The 24,366-nt window shown below is 36.8% G+C and overlaps 2 protein-coding genes across 2 annotated transcripts in view; one reads left to right on the top strand and one right to left on the bottom strand.

The window, feature by feature from the left end:
* Nucleotides 1-22,013, bottom strand: part of tmem167a (transmembrane protein 167A) — a 32,342-nt gene extending 10,329 nt beyond the window's left edge. Inside the window, exons 1-2 of the mRNA XM_051929637.1 lie at nt 21,911-22,013; nt 3,529-3,638 (exon numbers count right to left, since the gene is read on the bottom strand). Of these exons, the coding sequence (XP_051785597.1) occupies nt 3,529-3,638; nt 21,911-21,913 (113 nt within the window). The 5' untranslated portion in view covers nt 21,914-22,013. The remainder of the gene's footprint in view (nt 1-3,528; nt 3,639-21,910) is intronic.
* A 147-nt stretch (nt 22,014-22,160) lies between these two features.
* Nucleotides 22,161-24,366, top strand: part of xrcc4 (X-ray repair complementing defective repair in Chinese hamster cells 4) — a 457,198-nt gene continuing 454,992 nt past the window's right edge. The window contains exon 1 of the mRNA XM_051929627.1: nt 22,161-22,194. The gene's annotated coding sequence lies outside the window, so the exon portion shown is untranslated. The remainder of the gene's footprint in view (nt 22,195-24,366) is intronic.

Raw genomic sequence — 24,366 nt, 5'->3', positions numbered from 1 at the left:
TTTTTTTTTATTGATACTTCAGACTTACATATAAAATCGGGTTACACACATTCATAGGAATAAATCTCGTTTATAAGCCAAGACCCACCTATACAAAAAAAGGAAACTGCTAATATATTTTAATGAACTTTTGTAAAAATTAAGACTTATAAAAGAATAGGATTTTGTTTTTACAGACCATTTAATACATTTGCAGTTTCAATGTGAGATATAATTAAACAGCTTTGGTCTGTATACACTTGTTAAGTTTGATTCTGAGCAAAAGATCATACAGTAACAATTAAAAAGGAAATTTGTGGAAATTGCATAAAACACTGAAAAAATGTCTGAAAACAACAGAAGTGGACATTAAAAGGCCAGATGCTAATACCTACAACCTCACTCACAGGCATAAAGTCTTTAAAACAAGCAAGAGAAAAAGAAAATAGCTTAAAAACAACTGGTGCTGCAAGGGTAAGAATGCAAAAAGTTAATTGTATCCTATTGCCATTTACAGCAACATAAATAGAAGGTATGGATAAGTGCATTATTCCTTATAGATTAAATAAGAAGAGAGGAGGACCTGGCAAACCGTTCCGCTACTGCTTCAGCACCAGTTACAAATGAATATTACATTTCATCAGGCATAAACCTCATTTTAACTACACTAAGGACCCATTCAATAGGGGAAAATAAGGATAATATTGAAAAAAATCAGTACGGTGGTCCAAGCATGCCAGGCTTTAATGCAGAAGTAAATCCTTGGCTATACTCAACCAAAATGTGCATGACCCTGTAAAGATCACACTGCATCTGAGAATAACACAAATGGTGAAAGTGGTGATATTTTTGATATGGAACTTTATTTGTAGGGTGTAAATGAGTTCAGAAAACAAGATTTAAGAACATAATATTAATGCTGTGTATGTCCAGTTTATTATGATAAAAAATTGTTTACATTGCACAAAAAGACAAAAAATATCTATTTACAAGCTTAATAATTTTTATGTGTGGTTTGATGTAAATGCAGCTAATAGCAGCCAGCAGTCTGATACATCTGTGGCAGCAGAACTGTATTCACTTTGTTGGAACACACCATGAGGAGAGCTTTTAAGAAAGTGAATACCAGAAAGGCTGCATGTCCAGATGGATTCAGGATCTGTGCTGATCAATTTGCACCACTGTTCAGGGTAATATACAATCTCTCCCTTAACTTAGTCTATTGTAGTAATATGCTTTACAAGGTCCACCATTGTCCCTGGACATAAGAAATCACATCCAACCTTCCTGAATTACTGTCATTCTGTCGCTCTAATGCCTATAGCAATGAAGTGCTTCAAGAGGCAAGTTAAAAATCAAATATGCTCTTCTCTGACAAAAGAATTAGATCCATGACAGTTGACATATCATTACAGCAGATTCACTTAAGATGCCACCACCTTTATACTTCATGTAGTAACGGCCCACTTTGACAACAATAGATGGAATTCTATGCGAATGCCATTTATAGACTATAGCTCTGCAATTAACACAATACACCCCTCTAAGCTATTCACGAAGCTCAGGGACCTGCGGCTGAACACTTCATTTAACAATGACAAAAGCAACTGATTATGGACTGTGGGTAAAAATAGCAGAGGCCCTTCCACCCCCACAGTATTAACACCACTCAGGTAGAGAGGGTGTACAGGTTCAGATACCTTGGTGTACACAACATGGAGGATCTGGCCTGGTCTAAGCATGTCAACAATGTTGAAGAAGGCAAAGCACTGTCTATAGCATCTCAGAAGCCTCAATGATTTCAGGTTGCAAACCCAGATGCTAAAGAACTTCTAAACGTCCACCACTGAAAGTATTCTGATAGGAATTATTAGTGCCTGGTTTGAGAACAGCGTGCAGCAGGACCGCAAGGCTCTGGAGAATGTGGTGCAATCAGCTGAATGTATCACAGGGTATGCACTCACTAACATCCAGGACATCTACACCCAGTGATGCTAAACCAGGGCAAGGAAAATTAACCGAGACACCAGTCATCCCATCAATTGCTGAACAATTAGAATCACCCTTTTTAACAATAATGCTAAAAACACCATTACCACCAAACATAAACATGAAAAATGGTTATATGGTTATCTCCAGAGACACTGGTATTCCTGCTTCCACAGTTGACTATGTCACAGATCTCTCAAAATTCTTCCAGAACATAGTGGGAAGAGGAAAATTGATCAAAACTTTAAATGTTTAGTGAAAATTGATTAAAATGACCATTTAAAATAGCTTAATGTTGATGTGGTGCAATAAGGAGTGCATTGTATGACTTCTGGCTGAGCATTCAATGGTCATCACCACTCACACTAACACAGGAGCCCACCCCTAGGACTTTGTTGTGGTGAGTCACACACTGGCATGACCGTGTTTTTGGGAATATCACACTACATGTCTGGTGATCAATACTGCAAGGTCACTGCCTTGCCAATATTCTGTAAATAAAAATAGCTGGAAACGTTGTGTAGGAGGAGAGTTGCTTTAATCATGTCTAAGTAACATAGCGATTTTGATTGAGAAGAACCAGCAGTTCCCAGAAACCTCAAAAACCATGGGGGTTGCTGTTTACACCTCCAATAAGCACAATAAAACCTTTTCCACCCAAGAAATACAGGAAAAACAGATGGTGTCTAACTATGAAGGGTACAAAAAACACCCACAAAATTACTCCAGCAGTGGTGGCATGGTAATTAATACTGCTGCTCCTCCACAGATAACAGCATCCAAGGCATAAAATCTATACCTGGCTCCTGTATCTGTGTGAATTTCTTCCAGTTACCAAAGTTTGCTTTCCACAACCCAAAAGCATGGGTATGTTTGCCTTTGTGAGTGGGATCTACAATGGACTGGCATCTTGTCTAAGCTTGCTTCCTGCTTTGCTCATGGTGCATTATTATTATTAATGCCACAGCAGTTTTCTCCCTAATTATAACCAAATTGGCCATTGCACAAGTTTAATTTAACTCTTCAAATAAATGGTTTTTCAGAAATATTTGTTTTAGCAGAGAGACAGATGGATTTGAAATAAATGTAAATACTGTGTTTGCTTAACAAACCACATAATTACTGCAAAAGCGATGGCTCATAAACACAGGCATTGTTTGACCCTCCATGAGGATTATTCCAAGGACAAAATTGTTTCTACCCAATGAAAGAAGTCCATGACATGCTAACAGGATGGCACAAAGTGGCAAATGTGAAATGCCTTTAGTCTTACTGTGGAGACTACTGAGATGCCTGAAAATCCATTTTCACGATTACAAAAAGATTTAAACTGAATTGAGTCACTGGTTTTTCTCATTAAATGTAACATACCAACACAATTTTACAAACTGAAATAGTAGTTCAAGTTTAACTTTAGTGAAATAAAAAGGCAACAATTTACTGATGACAAAAACTTTAAAACAAAGTCATCAGAATATTGTATTGTGGAGTCAACTCTACCTGTAAGCATAAATGACCTCAATTGTGCATATGCTATATTCTGCAAAAACATATACATACCCAGTTTTGTTTTTGTCAATAATGCTTGGAGCCAGGGCGCGAATATAAGCACAGGTGCATATCAGCAGCAGAATGACTGTCAGTAGACTTTGAAAATTGAAAATGGCAGACTATATACAGAAAGAGAACAAAATCAAAAGATAGATAATTAGAAAACAATTTTAACGATACACTATAATACCTAGTTATGAAGAATTAACATTCTTGCCAAATCTCCACATACAACTCAACAAGTTCCAAAAATTAAAAAATAAATCTACATTTATATTTATTTTTGATGGTTAATCTTTATGTGCAATAGCCTCTAAGGTTAATGGAAAACCTCAAATAAAAATTGATTGCACCATCGATAAATACTTTTCCAGTGATCTATAAACATTTCAAGTAGCACAACTTGTAAGGCACTGTCCACACTACCACATTTTTGTTTAAAAAAAAAAAAAAAAAAAAACACACACATTAGTCTCTGTTTTCTCCTTTCATTCACACTACTGCAGTGTTTTCAACCTATGAAAATATAGACTTTTGAAAACTCTGACCAGAGCCATGTACTTCTAAAAATGGAGCTTCAGTATTGTAATGTGGATGGGCAAAATTATTTTTTGTGCTTATTACATAGTAATTCTCAGATTGGACTGGTCATCCTTCATGAAAGAAAAAAATGTTTAATTACAGATGCACTGATCAGGGTTTTTTTTTTTTTTGGGACAATACCGGTCACGTCACCATACGGGCCGATTTTTTTTTTTTGGCTTTATAACGTTTTTACATCAAGCTCCTGCAAAATTAGATGTAGAGAAGCATTAATTTTATAATTAAAGTATAGACCACAGGTGTTACCTGTTCATGTTTTATTAACAAAATAAAATTCTACAGGCTTATTTTTCAGTGACCATAAAAATTACTAAAATAAATAAAAATATTTTAAAATACATATGTTAACTAATAAAATATGCACAGAAAATATTTTCCATAATACATATACCATTTAAGAAAATGTTTATCATAATTACAAGCTGTCATAATGTTTTAATTTCTTCTGTAACATACTTATCTGAAACTCAGCAAAATTAAAAAAGTAATTTTCATCATTTGTCTAACAAAAATATATTCTCACATTGATTCAGTTAATTGATACTGGCAGTTAAACTCTGCTTAAATGTATTCATGCCCTTATAGGTTTTAATCATTTATTGCACTACAGCATTTTTGCTGTTAAAATATAAATTTACTGTATACATAAGGGGTTTATTTCCCATTTCCAGTGTAGCAGCTGAACAATCCCAATTCATGAGGTATAATTATAAATATGATTTACCATTTTAATTGTGCTTTACTTACTTCTTATCAAGAGATATACTGTATGACAGACACAAATTTATTAAAATGTTCATAACATATTTTTCAAGAAAATGCAAGGCTAATATGCTTAACAAGTTTACAAGTAAAAATGACAAATTTGGCTGTTAAGCTAACATGTCCATTGCTTACTGCACAGCAATTCTAATTCTTCTTTATCCCTCTCCAGCTCCAGTGGTTTTACATGCAGGTCTCCTGTGAGTGCTTGTCAGAAGAGATTTGGAAGAACAGTGACTTATAAATTATCTTTCTTAACTTTTATTTCCACAGCTTGGATACACTGGTTAACTTACTATGTATTCTTCACATTAAGTCGGGAATGGTTATTGGTTTTTGTTATTTGTTCACAAGGACAGACAGGCTTTCTACTGCACCTTTACAAAACTAATCAGCTAAGAGGAATCATATGCTTTGCAGCTACAAAACCCCCTTTTCTGTCTGCTCTATTTTTGTGTCCTTCTGTTACTTTTACTAGTACTGCATACCAAAATGCCACTGGGTTCCTTATTATTATGGACTACACTCCCCATGATGCTCTATAGGGGCAGGTTTTCATGAAGTGGGAAGGGAGAGAGGGTGGTGGGGAGGGGTGCAATTTGTGGGATGGTGGGTTTGGGTGAGAGCTTATCCTAAATATGTTATTACCGTGTTTTAATCTGGAGGGTAGTTTTGCATGCAGGTCTCCTATAAGTGCTTGTCAGCAGATACGAGGTGGATAATTACATGTGTTTTACCCCTCAACTCTTTATTAGATAAATCTCCTGCACATATGTCAGGGCATTCCCAAGTCATTTCTACCATAGCTGCTTACCACTGGTATCACAGAAAACAGAATTATATCCAACTCTTTGATGCACCAAAATGTGTGCTAACAAAGTTGCAACTCCTTCCAACTCTTTGGTGGCAGTTCAACAACTGTCTCATTGAAAAATCCTTTTGTCCAAAACTACTTTCAGATTTTAATAAGTTTATTTCAATTATTTACTGCTGTCATAGGGAATAAGCATATAGGGTTGACTGCCTTGTCATCAACAGTGCTATTCAAGACTTTTCCACTTCATTCTTTAGCAAATTAGCATAGTCAAAACAATGACAAATTACTGTTTGAATCATCATTAAATGTTTGGAAAGGGTTCATTCTTGTGTGCCAGATCTTAGCTATGAAACTTAACCCAAATTGGATCACAGTTAACCTCCTGTTACAAAATGTTGAATTTAAGATTCAGAACAAATGAGAGAAGTACTGTTTCTGGCGCAAAGCCCCAGTATACTTTTAGTGCTTCAACTAAGAAAACGTAAATCGTCTGTGTCTATCACAAATATTAAATATAAATCTGGACATCCTCTGCAAGCTTATGTACATCCACACAGTTCTCAAACAGCCTTATCTATGATTAATCTATCAGAAAATACCTCTGAAAATAATCAACATAATATTAATTGCTTCCTAGGGTTTATTAGTAGGAAGAAGACATTTTTGAACTCTACATTTCACTGTTCGAATTTAAAGGGGATTTAATAATAATAATAATTCATTACATTTATATAGCGATTTAGACAATATGTGTAAGGGTAAATAGCCACACCCTAATCGGACTTCAGTGATGGTGTCTTTCGCATTATGGAAGCAGGTAACAGACTCTTTTTCTTATGTTAAATTCCTCCCTTTTCTTCCTCCAGTATTAATGCATCTATCATTACATATTTAATTACCCCTCCTGTCAAAGCAGAAGAAAGGTCCCTCTGAATGCTCCATCTACCATCCACTAACTTTAGTGAATGCTGATGCCACTCACGTTTCTCCAGGCACACAAGCTGCCAATTTGGGATGCATGTTTTGCTGGAGAGTCTAACTCTTTATCCATGTATCTTTGAGATGACTTTTTTTTTTTTTTTAATATAAATACGGCTTATTGAACTATCAGCTTTGAAAATTAACAGATATTTAAAAAGAAATCTTAAATGGTCTTTTGCTACATCTAATGCAGAGATTTGATATATTATAGCATCATTTAAACAGTGATCTGTCTGTACTCATAAAGGGGCGGGGATAGGGCATTCCTGAGGCAAGTTTTTTTCTTCCTGTTCCTTTCTTCATATTTTCCAGTTTTAGTTTTCTTATATTTATGCAAAAACTTTGTCTCTTTGACACTGTTTGCTGCAAAAATTTCCAACTTTTCATCATTTTAGTCAAATAAAACCACTGTTGATACTGCTATTTTATTACAGATTAATAGAAGTAGTTTTGCTGAATTTAGTGTTCACAGCATGTACATTAAAAATGATCTAGCTAGTTTGTAACTATCTGTACTAAACATAAGTTGATATTTAATTGTCTGCCATTTATGCTTTAAAACTAATACAGTTTTCTCCCCAAAAATGTTTTCCAGCCGGGTGGCATGAAAAAGTATCCAGGTGGGGCGGAACGGGGAAATTTGGTGGTGGGGAAAATGAAATGTGCACTATTTTTATTAGTTAATTATTATTAATTAATTTTCCAACGCTCAATATGACTTCCTTTTTTAAGGTTTGACACTTGTGCCAGAATATGTTTTATTAAATTTAAGAAGTATCCAATTCAGGATCCTGCAACCTTAAGAAACATTTTAAATAACAATTGTTATGACATAAACCAAGAGGCACAAGTTTTGTCGCTGTTGGGAAGAAAAGTGAAAACAATGAAAAAAAATTTAAAAATATTCTTCAAAACAAACTTTCATATGTAGATGGTGACTTCAGTTAAATATTTATTCTTCTTTTCTTCCTAGAAAAGAAACAACCCATTTATTTACAGTGTTCCAACAGCTTTTCAAACAACATATGTGGCAACTCATTTTTTGCCAACCAATACATGGATCTTAAAGCTCCCACAAAGGCATCTCTCTGTAAGTTATTTAACACAGACAGAGATCTTTCAATTTGACCGATTCCAGTTTGCTCTAGTACACACTTTCCTAAAAGGTCAGCAGAAGACTCAATGTGCGTTTTACTTTTTTTCATGGTCCAGCAAGCTTTCTTTTCGAATTCTTGTGCATGGCACGTTTACCCAAGGTAACTCCATCCTTGGGGGGTGTTTGTTTGAATATTTCATGCACAATGAGCACCACATACCATTTTCTTTGACCATTAGCCAATCAAAATCTTTAAACCATTGTTTGTTTCTGCCGGATATGCGGTGCTTAGATTTATCAATTAGCAGAGTGTGTGCTGAAGAGATTTCCCCTGATGGACCAGCTTCTGCAGTGTGTCTGAAATTACCACATCAGGAGTTGATGCTGCACCTTCATCAGTTTGTGGCGTCTCTTTTCTGAAATAACTGAGCAGTATTGTTTTCTGAACACTTTTTTTGCTCATGTTGTAAAACGTTTGGAAAAAATGAAAAGTACCTATGAATAAGACTTTTGAGTGGGAAAGTGAGAGTCTGTTGGATATTCAATGCACACTAGCACTACGGCAGGGCAAGATATGAACAAAAAAGGAATGGCAGATGGGTCACTTTAACAAAACTACGGAAGCGTATTAGGGCCATGGTGAAGAAAAAAAAAAAAAAAAAAAAAAAACTGTCGAGAATAAAGTCGACATGTTGACTTTATTCTCGCCGTTTATGTCGAGATTAAAGTCAACATTTCCACTTTATTCTCAAAGTTTACTTTGTCATTAAAGCAGAATATCGTAAACTAAACTTCATCTTAAGATCAATGTTTAATTTACTAGAGATTTTTTTCAAATCCCGTCATAAGGTAGTGTAGTGCATTAAATGCTTTGTGTTAAGCGTGCCCCGACCGAGTTGTTAATCACTACGTGCTTCTTAAACGGACTTCCTCTTGCACTGAGGCGGCACCGGGAGGGATCACCGCACAGAATACATTCACTTCATGATATTCCTGCTCTCTGAACATTTACAATGCTAAGATAAATACTTGATATCATTTTCATGATAAAATGCATTAAAGCAGGTATTAACATGCATGGTAGTGTGGCGGTAGTGCTGCTCCCTTGCAGTAAGGGGTCCCCAGGTGTACGTTCAGTGTACAGAACTTTATGGCAGGTGTGACGAGGCTCCAAAAAACTGGATGTATGAATAGCTATCGCACAGGTTTAACTTAAATATTGTGTAAATGTTGGGTTTGTGATCTGCTGGTCGGAGACACGAACACAGAATTCAATGCATGTTCTTCTGAGCAGGCCATCTTTATTGCATGCATGCCGTCTCTATCTGACGTAGGCTACCAAAACCCCAGTTCCTATCCTTCCTTTTTCTTTCACCACATAACCAATCACCACACGATAAACGTCTTTGTGAAATTAAAACTAGTTATAAACTTAGCCCACAGAGTGTTCAGAACTTTAAAAATATCTTCGTTATACATGTTTAATTATGCCATCCATACAGAGTTGCGCCCATCTCTGAATGAGTTGCCAGCACATCGAAGGATGAATACAAGCAAAACATTCACTAGCAGGGTCAATATAGCACAACAAAACCCCACATTCTACATGACTTTGAAAGGAAACTGAAGCGCCGAGTAAACCCGCCAGAAAAACATGCAAATGCAAGGCAGGCACGCCGCCGTGCCCCCATATGATTAATGCATGCTTTAATGCATTTCACCATGAAAATTATATTAAGTATTTATTTTAGCATTCTAAATGTTCAGAGAGAAGGAAGATCATGAAGTGAATGTATTCTGTGTGGCGATTGCTGCCGGCGCTTCCTCTTAGTGCAAGAAGAAGTCAGTTTAAGAATCACTTAACACAAAGCATTTAATGTGCTATATAACTTATGACGGGGTTTGAGAAAATCTAGTAAATTAAATATTCATTTTACAATGAAGTTTAGTTTACGATGTTCTACTTTAATGACAAATTACAAGAATAAAGTCAACATGTCGACTTTAATCTTGACATAAACGGCGAGAATAAAGTCAACATGTCGTCACACTATTACACAGTACCCAGGTACATTACACTGTATTGAAAACAAATAAAACAAGTACAACTTGGCTTGCAGTATTATCCAGTAGTATAGAAACAGTATTTACACATCTGACCTTTTAAAACTAAAGTATCTCCAGGCTCTCTGTCCATTTTCATCGCACAGCATTCCTATGCTACCGCCCACTATTTGGTGGTGTAGCAGTGAAAAAAAGAGCCCTAGTGCAACAAATCTGTGTTTAGCGGTGTAGCAGTGAAAAAGGTCCCCACTTGAACAGTTTCCCGCTGCGCCACGTTCCGAACGTCGTTTAGGCAATTTAAACCGGTGTTGCGGTATAAGAAAAATCCATATCATAAAAAAAATAAAAAACGGTTTTCGGTATGAACCGGTATACCGCCCAGCACTAATGTGAAGAGCAACAAATGTGCAGATCTTTATTTACGCGCACCTTTATTCGCTGCGCCCAATTGAGGTCGCCCTTTTGAGGCTCGCCTTTTTGTGCGATTGGAAAGACTCAACCTCCAGGTTGTACCAAGAATTTCCCAGAAGGAGTAATACATTGTTGCTTGGAATCAAACAGAACTTTTGTTTTGATCTACTCTCAAACGACAAGAAAATGGAAATATAAGAATCAGATGAGATCCACATACACAGAAGGATTTCTAACATCTAGCCTATTTGAACCAGATGAAGACATTAATCCAAACAACATATTAGTACTCCATAAAACTATTTCACTAATAGCACTTTTACCATTTTCTTCTGAAAGTTACAATGTCTTTAGAAACAGACTCACTACCAGTTCCCTGCTGCTTTATTCCCCAGCCTGCATGATATTGCTTCAGTTTGGCAAAGGTATGCAAACCACTGTATCAAAAATGTACTTCCAAAAATACACAAAATAGTCTTCAAAAATGGGAGAAAAAAAAATCTCTGCATCTTCATCATACAATTGTAAAGGTTGAAGTAATCAATTGGAGAGATCCATGTTAAGACAACATGATATATTCTTTTTGTTTTTATGAACTGTTAACTGGGATAACATATTTTTTTTGTAGCAAAACTGCATTTGAGAGACCCGATATGACATGACACATACCATAAGTAATGAGAATAAGGGTATGTAATAAAAACCTTGCTTAAAAAACAGGAACTAATTTTACTCTCGCAAATGACAAGAAATTTTTTTAAAAATGTTTTTCTACAACTTAAATGTTAAAAACAATATAATCATGATGGTGGCAACTGGTCACACTTTTTCTCTCTAGTATTTTTTTTCTTATCTTTAATTTCTGTTGCTTTTGTAACATTTGCTTTTGAATAGAATTTACTCATTAGAGATGTTTCAGTTAGCTAAATTTCACAAAATCAAACCTATTTAAACGCAGTTGGCACTAAAAGATTGAGTTGAGCAGCCAACCTCTTAATATTAGTTTATTTTGAAAAATAAATAAAATTAGCCACAAAATGCACATTGACCCTAGAAAGCTAGAAAACACATTCAAGAATTTCTAAATTTTTAATCACATTAAAGCCTTACTCTACTGTAAATTTAGTTTCAGGCCTACTTTATGATCTCTGAACTCTTAGCTCCAACTCCAGAGGCAACATTATGTACCAGAATATTCATTAAAGACTTCCAGATGATAAATATGACTCAAAGGCCCTACATACAGATCTTTAATCTAACCCTGATCCCAAAGGGTCATTATGGAGAGATGCGTTACCTTTTCCAACAGGCAGTATTATTCTTATTAATATTCTTGTGTAATAGTTGGGGGGGGGGTAAGGTCATAACTCAGCTTGTATTTCTTACTGTCTGTTAAACCAGAAACGTGAGGAGCTAGATATTTTACAGTTTACTTGAAATGATAGTTCTACTGGGAACAGTTGGTTTAAGAGGAAAAGCACTAGATTTTATAAAAATGCTATTTTAGTAAAGTTAAGAAACACGAAGTATACACATAAAAAAGCTAACTTAAAAATGATAATTAGTAATTTATAGCGAGAAGCAGCTGCAGGCACTAAAATAAAAATTATATACAGTAAAACCTCAATTATCTGTCAGGGGTCGAGACCGAGGCCATGATGGGCAAGAGAAAACATGGATAACAGAACAGCTACTTTATAAATGAAACAGCAGATTAGTTTACTGCATAGTCCTATATATTTACAAAACTATATTAAAACATAACATAGTACTAAAAAAAATTAATTCACAGAAAATTGAAATGACCAGCGTAAAAAGCAAACACAACTCAGAGGTACCCGAATTTTCTACATTTTACTTGGAGTCTTTGTTCCTTAACAAACTGTGCCCTGTCTTATACTCCGTTAACTGATTTACAGAACACGACTCCAAAACAATAAAAGAAAGCTTTCCCTACCAATCAGTTTATCTCCTGCCAATCACATTCTGTTTTTCTCTATACCGCAAACACTCCTGCTCATTGGATCCTGACTCCCTACTTAAAACTTCCTTCCACCACAACTTCCTTTTTTAACTGACTTCTTCTCTCACTTATCTCCTACGAGGTGTGCCCGCCCATTACAGAACAGAAATTGCACATTTCTTGGATTAATATTAAGGGAGATTTAAGCAAAAAACAAAAACAAAGTTTCAATGTATTTTTGGCTAATGGCTTGGGTGGAGGGGAATGGGTAGAAGATTATGACTTTGACTGGCAACATTTCCCTAAATATAAGGTGCACAGAAATGGTTCCCATAAGGTTTTAAAGCGCTTTTCCAACTCTATATTTTGCATAAATGCTATGCTATCCCCCCCAAAATAAAATATTTCCATGTTATGAGTGAATATTAACAATTGAATAGAGAAAAAGCCTGTATTTTAAAATCGGTCAATTTTTTTTTTTTTTTTTTAAACTAATGCTAGTTTATAATGTCATGAACACTGGCAGAAAAGTTGGTCTGTAATGATGAGGTCTAAAGTGTGATGATCTGACATGGACTTACCCCTTTCACCCAAAGGCACATCACAAGCTGCCTGCACGTCACTATGTATTAACAATACATAATATAATAGGATTCAAAATTAAAATACAGTAAAAAACATTATTGCTAGTGGTTTTCCATTTTTGACACATGAGAGACTGCATTCTATGAATGAAGTGAAGCCATGTACTGTATATGGATGAATTGGGTTGTTGGTAACTGCTTCCAAACTTTTTGGGAGACTGCCAGAAATATGTCTCCGAGACTTTGTATTATTAAGAATGTTGAGGTTTATACAGGTTTAAACTGTAAAATAAACAGTTTAAAACTTAACATTTATAGAATAAGCAAATGGTGCTGAGTGAGAAGACTTTCCACAAGCTTTAAGAAAAAAATCAAGAGTAAGATAAAAAAAAAGGGGGCGAGAATGCAGACTATTGAATCTTCCACCTATTTTCAGAGCTACTTAATTCACTTCAGTGTTTCAGGGCAGACAGACAGAATGTCATTAGATTTAATTGCAAGACGTGCATCATAATCATTTGCGTGGAGATGGTGTGGCTTAGAAAAAGACAGATGTTGCTTAAAAGATGGCAATCTGCAAACTATGTTAGAAATAGTTTGCCTTTAAAGACAGCTTGACAACTAACTTGCTCCACCATCTGTGAAGTGAAATTGATCGGACACTAGGTGTTGGGCCAAAAAAACCCCAAAAAAACAAACAAAAAAAAACATTCAAATGGATTAGTTTTATTTCTGTAAGAAGCATAAGCTTATCAGCCATATTTTATTTTGCAAGTTACCTTGGTTGTGGGTCCTCTATTCCAAATCACATTTATTTTCTTTTATTATTTAAAACACTTAATAATCTAATCTATAATTTAAATGATTATAGGCAAATACCATTGACCTCTGTAATAATGAAGACATCTGAACGTCTGACTCTTCAGCATGTGAAATATGTCACAAATTTTCTCCTTGGCCCACTTCAGTTTGCTTACTGTGCCAACAGGCCAGTAGAGGATGCAATGAACATTGCTGTCCACCACACCTTGCAGCACTTAGACTCTCCATTTACTTATTCCAGGATCTCATTTGTGGATATTAGTTCTTTACTTAATACAAATCATATCAGAGCTTTTCCACGGCAAATTTCTCAGTATAAATACGGATTATGCCACGTCTCTGAATCCCTAACTTTCTAAATAACATACACCGGACAGTGAAGATGGGCAAATATCCATCAGTGTTCCTGAACATCACCCAGGTCCCCTCAGGGCCTTGTTCTGTCCCCTCTGCTTTTCTCTCTGTGCACCAATAACTGTACCTCCAGTGACATGTCCCTTAAACTGCTGAGGTTTTGCTGATGACACCAACCTGACTGGCCTGATCACACACTCTGGGATGAGGTGCAATATTGGAAGGACTGGCTAGCCAGTTGGTGTACCCTCAACAATCTTATTTTGAATACCCTAAAAACAGAAGTGATTTTGGATTTTAGAAGACAATACTCTCCTCAAACACCCCTACTTATAAATGAAGTTACTGTTTAACAGGGTAGAAACATTTACACTTCACAATTTACAACATTTCTTGGCATAACTATCACTTACAACCTGAACTGGGACAAAAATGTAACTGGTATAATCAGAAAAGCGCAGCAGCAGTTTACAGAGCTGTCATTTTAGGCATCCTAACTTTCTCAATAACATTCTGGTATGACAATGCATCTGTCACTCCAAACACAGACTGCAGTGTGTTATTCAGAAAGCAGAAAAGATTGTAGAACTGAAACTGGACTCCATGAACATCTTGCATACATCACGGGTCAGGAACAACAAGCCAGAAATACGAGCAATAATTACACTCACCCAGGCAATCATATCTTTCAGTTACTACCATAAAGGAAATGTTACCAGCCATTAAAAGGCAAGAACTGCTAGACATTGAAACAGCTCTTTCCTACTGCAGTCACTATGATTATACACAGACTTAATCATTTGTCTCTTTCTCAATATCTATTGTCCTCTTTTCAATATAAGTTACTAAATGTTCTTTTTATATGGGACCTACCTAATATTACTGTGTGAGAGTGCAATTCTAATTTACTATATTTTATATACTATGTCTGTGTTAACTGTATAGAATGTTGTGATGGTGTCATGTATTGAATATTGTGTTTTGAAATTCTATGTACCTTGTTATGTGTAAGGATGTGCTAGAACATCTGGACTATAAAGGAATTTATGCCAGAATACTGTTTTGTAGACTTCAGTTCAGCATTGAACATCATTATTCCCAAACTTTTGTTAACTAAATTTTTACAAATTGAACAGAATATTTCCATCTCTAAATATATTTGCAGTTTTTTGACAAACAGGTCCACTGACCCTTCAGTGAAGATCTTTGTCTGTCATTGACACCCCATTGTTGGACTAATTATAATTGAAATGAATCAGCATACAGAAAGCGGGCGACTTGCTTTTGTCTTGGTGCACTACAAATAATCTGATACGCAGTACCAGCAACATAGTTGAAATGGAAATTGACCTTTGCAAACAGCAGTTACAGCCTCTCACTTTAAAAATGAATGATTCTACATTCAATATTATGTAATCCTTCAGACTTTTTGGGCACAACTATTAACTCTCATCTAAGTCATTAATAATACATCCATTACTAACAAGACTCAGCCGTGGATATACAGTGGGACCTCGGTTCACGACCATAATTCGTTCCAAAACTCTGGTCATAAACCGAGTTGGTCGTGAACCGAAGCAATTTCTCCCATAGGATTGTATGTAAATACAATTAATCCGTTCCAGACCATACGAACTGTATGTAAATATATATATTTTAGTTTTTAAGCACAAATATAGTTAATTATACCATAGAATGCACAGCATAATGGTAAACTAAATGTAAAAACATTGAATAACACTGAGAAAACCTTGAACAACAGAGAAAACTAACACTGCAATAGTTCGCAGTATAGTGCTAGGAACCGTTCGCTAAAAACACTTTTTTTAATGAGTTTTAAGCACAGGGGAAAAAATCCGTAATTTAATAAACCACCAAAAAAAGTAACATTGCAACAATGCAGGCTACGAACCGATCACTGCAAATAGAACTGAAAACAAAAACAAGCCTTCTCTACCTTATGCGTCCCTCGCTCACTCTCTCTCTCCCCCGCCTGTGTGTGTTGTGTGCGTGCGTGCGTCTCTCTTTTGCAAGCCTGGAGCGTCTGTGTGTGTCTCTCTAGCCCACTTGTGTGTGCACGCCTCTCTCTCCCCCGCCTGTGTGTGTGTGCGTCTCTCTTTTGCGAGCCTGGAGCACCTGTGTGTGTCTCTCTCTAGTGCGCTCCTGTGTGTGTGCGTGTGCCTCTCTCTCCCGCACCTGTGTGTGTGTGCGTGCTTCTCTCTTTTGCGAGCCTGGAGTGCCTGTGTGTGTTGTCACGCTTGGGTCACAGATTTGCACAGAGACACAGGAGGTTGTAGAAAAAAAAGGAACTTTATTCAAAGCACTGCAAACAAACATTTGTCTCTTTTCAACAGTTTAAACGTGCTCCATGACAAGTCAGAGATGACAGCTCCGCCAGGAGCAGAGATTGTCTGAGAGAGAGAGAGAAAGAAGGAGTAGCAAGCAACCAATTAACAAACTGAAAGAAGCCCTTGCAGGCTTTTTAAGAAGGCGGAGCACCGCGCGAGAGGCATATTACACGACAGAGCCGGCCAGAAGGGAAAGGAGGAATGTGAAGGTAGTCTGTCCATGTTTCTTAGGGGTTTTCCCAGGGGCGTCTGTATCCTCTGGGGGTGCGATCAGCATCGCAGCTCACAGTGTGTCTCTCTAGAGCGCTCATGTGTGTGTGCACGTGCCTCTCTCGCGCGTGCTCCTGCGTGTGTGTGCACGGCTCTCTGTCTCACGCTGCCTGTGTGTGTGTGTGTGTGCGTGTGTCACGCTCTCTTGCTCTCTCTCTTGCTCGCTGCACAGGAAATGCACAGGGAGAGACTGAACATGAACAAACCGAAAGGGAACCTGGCTTGTTCGTATACCGAGTGTGTGGTCGTGAACCGAGGCAAAGTTTGGCGAACTTTTTGGTCGTAAACCGAGTTGTACGTGTACTGAGACGTTCGTGAACCGAGGTTCCACTGTACTTTCTTCGCTGAATCCAGAAATTATAGTGTGTTGAGGTCCATGGTTCTCGAGGCTGATTCTCTAATTAACTATAAACCACCCAGTCTCACTGAGACTGCACAGATGATAAACCAGCTAAAGGTTGGGAAGGCTGCAGCGATCTGTGGTATCTGGGGTGAACTTCTCCAGGCTGGCGGTAAGGCTCTCCTCCTTGAATTGCAAGCAATCTTTGCTTCCATTTGGGAGACAGGCGTCATCCCAACTGATTGGAATATGGGACTTATTATCCCTATCTGGAAGGGGAAGGGTGATCGCCTAGATCAGCGTTTCTCAACCTTTAAGTATTTGAGACCCGAGTTTTTATAACACTTTTAATCGTGCCCCCCTAACGTTTTTTTGAAAGGAGCCCACTAATACCAGTTTGTTATTTTTTAATTAATGATATATCCATCCATCCATCCATCCATTTTCCAACCTGCTGAATCCGAACACAGGGTCACGGGGGGGTCTGCTGGAGTCAATCCCAGCCAACACAGGGCACAAGGCAGGAACCAATCCCAGGCAGGGTGCCAATCCACCGCAGGACACACAAACACACCAAGCCCACACTAGGGCCAATTTAGAATCACCAATCCACCTAACCTGCATGTCTTTGGACTGTGTGAGGAAACCGAAGCGCCTGGAGGAAACCCATGCAGACACAGGGAGAACATGCAAACTCCACGCAGGGAGGACCCAGGAAGCGAACCCAGGTCCCCTGGTCTTCCAACTGCGAGGCAGCAGCGCTACCCACTGCGTCACTGTGCCGCCCTAATGATATATCATAGATGCGTATTATATTATACCTACTTAACTTTTATTGACATTTATCTAACTTTATATTTATTTTTCTAGTATCAGAATGTAGTTTAAGTTCATTTGTTCTGGTTTCAATAGATGTATTTTTCATATTTTCGATTCTTGTTTTCTTTTTTTCACATCTTCGCATCCCCTTAGGGGGGCCCACCCCACAGTTTGAGAACCACTGGCGTAGATTGCGGCAGCTACAGGTGTTTTCTAAGCAGCTCCATAATTACTAAGTTAACTCCTCGTACATTATGTATTTGGGAGTAAGAAAATTTAAAAAAAAAAAAAAAAAAAAATAGTTCTGTGTTAAAAATATTAATAGCTTTAAACGCTTCAAGATTTAAAATAAAACCATCTAACTTGATATAAAAATCCCTCAACAAGCAGAAGGAGGAGATTCACTGGGGTCCCTACATGTTACCAATCCATCCATCCATTTTCCAACCCGCTGAATCTGAACACAGGGTCACGGGGGTCTGCTGGAGCCAATCCCAGCCAACACAGGGCACAAGGCAGGAACCAATCCCGGGCAGGGTGCCAACCCACCGCAGGACACACACACAAACACACCCACACACCAAGCACACACTGGGCCAAGTTAGAATCGCCAATCCACCTAACCTAAGGGAAAAAGGCAACTTCAATTATAGAGGGAAACCAACTTAGTGAAGGGAGCATGTCGATTTTATATATTAGATAAAACACATTACAGTGACAAATATGTGCAAATACCAGAGACTGTGTCAATCTGACATGCTTTGAATAGGTCCTCTCTTTGTAAAAGATGCTGAAGGAATCAGTTCTAGCAACCTGTAACCATGAATTGGACAAGCAGGTACAAAGAAGAAATAATGATTGGATGGTTAGAGGAAAAAAATAACACCTACAACTTATTACTTTAAAACACAGAAACCTTTGCACACCTCTAATCAATGAATAGCTTGCTCAAATGTAATATTATCAACATGATCTGAATTATCTACATGAGTAGTTATGTTTTATATGCCTTAAAACTAATAGGCCGATTCAAAATATTTTTTTCCTCTCTCAAAGAAATTGGATGTCTGAATAAGCCATAAAAATCACAACCAGTTTCATGATTGACATTTTCAAACAACTTGTAATAAAGCTACAAACTCATCAACACTTACTCATAAGAAAAAAGTTACAAATAAAAGTTATCCATAAATTACTTAAAATAACCTTTTATGTTTTTATTCAGGATACCTCAATTCAAGTCATATTTAAGACCATTATATATTTCAGGTGGGAACAGACCCTTTAAAAATCAGAATCACACATTATTGGCCCATGTAAGCTTGCATACAAGAAATCTGACTACTTTGTTTTGATTATTCTACAAGTACAGTTGCATGACAGACATATGTACAACTGATAAGCATTAGCATAATTAGTATTAGCTTTATGTAAGAATACTGGAAGATATTTTGAGAGTTTGTGCCCAGACTGAGCAAAGACAGCCAAATTAACCATTTTTGGTGCTTATTGACCTGTGGAAAGAACCTGTTCTCATTTTGGTTTGTTCATGGCATAGTTTAGTCTATAATGCCTGGCAGACAGGAGAAGTTCAAAGAGGTTGTTGCTTGGATGTGAGGGGTCGGTAAGCATTTTTCCTGCCCACTTATTGAATCTGGAATAGTAAAGATCCAGCAATTTTAATGATTTGTACCGAAATGAGTCTTGTGACAAAACTTTACATAATGTAGTATTTGTTTTTGAAAACATCTGGTCACTGTAATTATTGCATACCTCATACAATAAAGATAAAACAACAACAAATGTAAAACTAAGTTCAAATGCCCTAAAATAAATAAATAAATAAATAAATAAAATATGTTTAAAGTTACAGAATTAAAGTATCAGGAAATTAAAAGCATAATGGTTCCTCAGAGCTTTTTAGTACATATGAACTGGTCCCCAAAATCATAAAACATTATCATCAAAACTGTTTTATAAAGTTATTGTTTGTTAGTTTTGTGTGTGCAATGGTGGAACACCATGGTGTTCACTTTGCCTTGCGTTCGGAGAAATCATGGAAGTGTTTGCAAATATCACCTAATTTGGCAAACTGCATTGAAGTCAGTGGGGAAGGATAAACTGAACTAAATCTGACTGGATTATAATGGTGCAATCATCTTTAAAGTTTATGTGAGGACTAGGGAAACATCTGCCTACTATACTGGACCAATTATTGTGGCCAAAAAGGTTGACCTGAGCTGTGTGGCAGTAATGCCTACCACTGCACCACCGTGCATCTGTGAGATCAAAGAAGAAAGAACACAATCAGAGCTGAGCAATCATATATTTCATCAAAACAAACAGAAATGCTGAAATCGTAGTCAAAAGTCACAAAAAATACGTAGGTCTTTTAATGGCAGAAAATTCGAAGTGGTGTGTCATGACTGAAGCTATGCGCTGGCTCGTTCTATTTTTTGAAGTCACACTGGAGGCTCTCCAAACTGTCTGTGCTGATGCTTTGCACTTTTTTTCTATCAAAAAGATAGAAACATCTTGTAAATAGTAATAAATCTTCATTATTATTTCATAAAGTCCCCTGTGTTGTCAGGCTCCTTCAAGGTTTGTTTTTTTTTACCTGCACACGGATAATTACACATACATAGGGCATGCACCTCTTTCTTTTATACTGACATGGAACTCAAAGATCGACCTGCACATTTAGCAACAAGCAGAGACAACATTATTTATGCTGCATATGTTTCATAAAAATCAAATTTTGAGAACCTGCATTATTTACTTATCCATTCTACCACTATGTCCCACAGAGTCTGTAATGGAATAGACCAGCATTATATATGCGGGGGGCAGTCACACAAAATGTTGGCTGTTACAGCACCAGAGGATGGCACGCTGGCCTTGTAAACCATCATGGGGTGCTGGGGAAAAAGGTTCATCTATACCGGCCAATTATAGGATATAATTCTGCAAACAAGGGCGAACGCGAACACAGTCAGTTCACTGCAAATAACACTTTAGTGAAATTCGCTGATCAACATTAGTGCCAAGTAACCAAGTGCAGTATATGTGTTAAGATATTTATTGATTTGGTTTGAGTAAAACTAGAGGTGGAATTTCACTCTTTTTGTTTTATCCTATGTTGAGGGAGCTCTGTACTGGGACATAATTGTTAGATGAGACAATTGTGTGCGACATTTGCCATAATGGTATCCAGCAGTAATGAATCTAAGGATATTACAAATATTTTATGAAATAGAAGTTTACTATTTGTTAGGTAGCATTAACAGAAGAAATTATTTTGCACAGGGAATACATTAGATGTTATGTTTAATAATGCTATTACCAATCTAATGTTACAAGCAAACACGATAACTACCAAGTTATTTTTCACATAACGAGAATAAACATATTTGATAATAGATTGATACATGTATAACTGAGGTCCACTGTACTGTTATTTCTTTCAGAAATATGCAGCAACTAAAAAAAATACTGCAACAAGAACTTTTTTGGAATAAGATTGCTTTACGGGTTACTATAACTTGCATTAATTAACTGCTTAAAGTCTGGGTTACTTAACGGTGGAAATTAAAAAAACTTGCAAATGAAGTTTACAACACTGCTTTGAAGATCTTCTTGCGAGAGGTTATGCCAGTATTAAAAACGAACAACTGCAATCCACTTGTGCAAATGAAAACAGTTAAACGTGAAATGCACAATGCATCATCCTGAGCAGTATCACCAGATCTCCTAAAACTGATATTTACAACTATTCTGAAGTTATTACGTGACTGTGATTTTTTTGCCCTGCTCGAAGAGTTCCTACCACTGATTAGCAAAGATTACTAAAAGGCAATTGAACTATTTATTATACTGAACTACGACATGTTCGCTATACATTCAAAAAAATGATTGCTATGTAATATAAAGCGTGAGACACTGCATTTCTAAAAATGCTAAATGTAACGAACCTTCAAACTGATTTAGGACTGAACCAACAAAAATAAAGAAACTCATCAAGTCCCTAAAACTTTGAAATACAAATTACTTCACAATAGATCATTTAATATCTAGACGAGTCAATAAATGGGTCTCGTAAACGAGTTTTGGGATAAAAACAAAAGAAAACAACCCGTAAGTAATTAACTTTTCCTTACCATACTGATAGCTCTATGGTTGCCACATCAAACTTCCTGCACACCCATGAAAACCTAAACCTCGCGAGAACACGTACGCGTTGTAATTGTTTATTGGTTTAAGTCATTAAGACGTCACCAGTTGTTCTTAAACGTCACCTAAATCTGCCGATATGATTGACTGGTTCTTGTGTCAATATTGTGATTTGCAAAAAATCGGGAGGTGCGCGAGTTATTAAGTTTCTGATTGGCTGGGCTTATGTTTCAAGGCGGTCGTATCACCGGAACGGTCTGAAAGGTCAGAGGTAGGGTGGCTATTTTGTTCGTGCTGCTGTAGAAACGTTTTAGTTAAAGGAGAAGATATTTCTTAGCCTTCCTGTGATGGTTTTTGTACTACGTTATTAAATATTATGACTTATTAATGTACAAATGGGGCTTATTTGTTTAATACGTCTGCGTTAACGTTTGTTTACAAAGTGAGACAAATTTAGATTGTGCTGTTTTGGTTCTGTAAACATTGTTTCAAGCTTGTGTAAATAAGTTTTATTTCAACAGGTTAGCCATTTCTTCACGTTTTTTTTTTTATTTTTCCTTTATCATTTAAAAGAGGGGACATAAGTAATTTGCTTGGATAGGTTTCAGTTTTCTCGCGCCCCTGGTCAGGATAGTCGGGTTAGGATAATGGACAGATGGATACATTTAAATTTGGGTTTTGGAAATGGGTTTCTTGCAGTAAATATTTTGACAGTTCTTTTATGAATATATTTTTATTTTCTTTAAAATTAATAGGTTTTAGGTTAATGTACTGTGAGTATATGCGCAGTATCAGCTTTGAGGTAACTGAAAGAAGTGACAGCTGTACCTATCACTGTATATTTTAAATGTTCAGCAATTACTATTAGGTTGTTTTGCTTTGTCTGCGATGGGTTGGCACCCTGCCCCGGGTTTGTTTCCTGTCTTGTGCCCTGTGTTGGCTGGGATTGGCTCCAGCAGATCCCCGTGACCCTGTGTTTGGATATAGCGGGTTGGAAAATGGATGGGCGAAAGTTTGCTCTGTATTCATTCATCTCTGGTCTCCATTTGCTTACCTATTTAATCTAGTTCTGCAATAGCAAAACAAAAGAATAGAATATAATTATTCATTTGTCCAGAGATGATCTTAAGGTAAAAAGGTAAATGTTGAAAAAGTATTACAAAAGATTACTGATTGTGCTTTCAATAGGTTTGTGACTGAATAACACACCACAGGTTATGTAGAAAGGGAGGAAGGGAACAAAACCATAGGAAATGAAAACGAATGAAAGGCAAGAGTAGGTGTAAAAAAAAAAAAAGCCATTAGAAAAGACGAATAAAGAATTGAAAATGTTACTTAATCAGTTAATCCTGGAAAAATCTGGGAATGAGATTCACTTTTATTTTTCTTCAAAAAAGTGTTGTTGAAACTCTTATGACAGAGAGGTCATTGTTGTCATCAAGAATTGAGCAGTATTCTTTAATAAGCTTTTTAACTTCTTTGACTCTAATGACACAAATCTCATCATCTCATCCTCTGAAACTACTTGTTCTGGTGAGGGTTGTGGAGGCATCATGTCAAGGAGGCCCAGACATTCCTGTCCCCAGCTACAGATTCCACCCCATTTTGGGCAATGGCCTTGTGTTTCCAAGCTAGTTGAGAGACATAATCCCTTCAGCATGTCCTGCATCTAACACACAGCCTTCGCCTAGTCTGATGAACCAGGAGCAGCTCCAGGAAGATTTGCCTCAACGGCATTCTTACAACATACTCAAACAATATACATTTTACTATTTGCCAGTCCGGACAAGGATGACAGCAGAATTGACAATCAAGGTGCCAGAGACTCCTTAATACTGATGAAACTCTGTCTATAGTTAATAGCTACAGTATCATGCATCAAAGGTGAAATTGTCTATACCCAGATACTGTATTTAATCATTGTGTCTAATAGGATGAATGAGGGGAAAGTCCTGTTACCTTCAGAGGGCGTTTAACCCTTAACTACTCCCACCGTTCCTCATCTTAATTACTGGCATGGTGTACTTTATGCACCAATGTTAAAATGGCTATTTATATGCATGCTGTGATACTATGATATAAAATATTGCAATAAATTTAAATTGTACATGTTTTTTTATTTTAATTTTTTAAAAATCAAATAACACTCCATACATATAACTCAAGTTTTACAAAAAGAAAAGAAAAAAAGAAGAAAAAAGTTTGAAACAAATCAACCCCCACCCCTGTAAATTGTACATGTTTTTAATGTACTTTAATACCAATAGTATGACACAGTCTGATTACCGGAATATAAACTTGATCTGCTTCTCCAGTGCTCATTTGTCACCGATCACACTTTCATCCACTGCAAGATTTGCACATGTAACACATTTCACTTCAGTTTGCAGACAAAGTCATTGCAGGAAGAATATCTCATTGTTGTCATACATATGTAAGTACC

The sequence above is a fragment of the Erpetoichthys calabaricus genome, chromosome 7 (assembly GCF_900747795.2).
Source record: "Erpetoichthys calabaricus chromosome 7, fErpCal1.3, whole genome shotgun sequence".
In the NCBI taxonomy this organism is placed as follows: Eukaryota; Metazoa; Chordata; class Cladistia; order Polypteriformes; family Polypteridae; genus Erpetoichthys; species Erpetoichthys calabaricus.
Note: the sequence above shows the minus strand (reverse complement) of the source record. Positions and strands in the feature narration are given on the sequence as shown.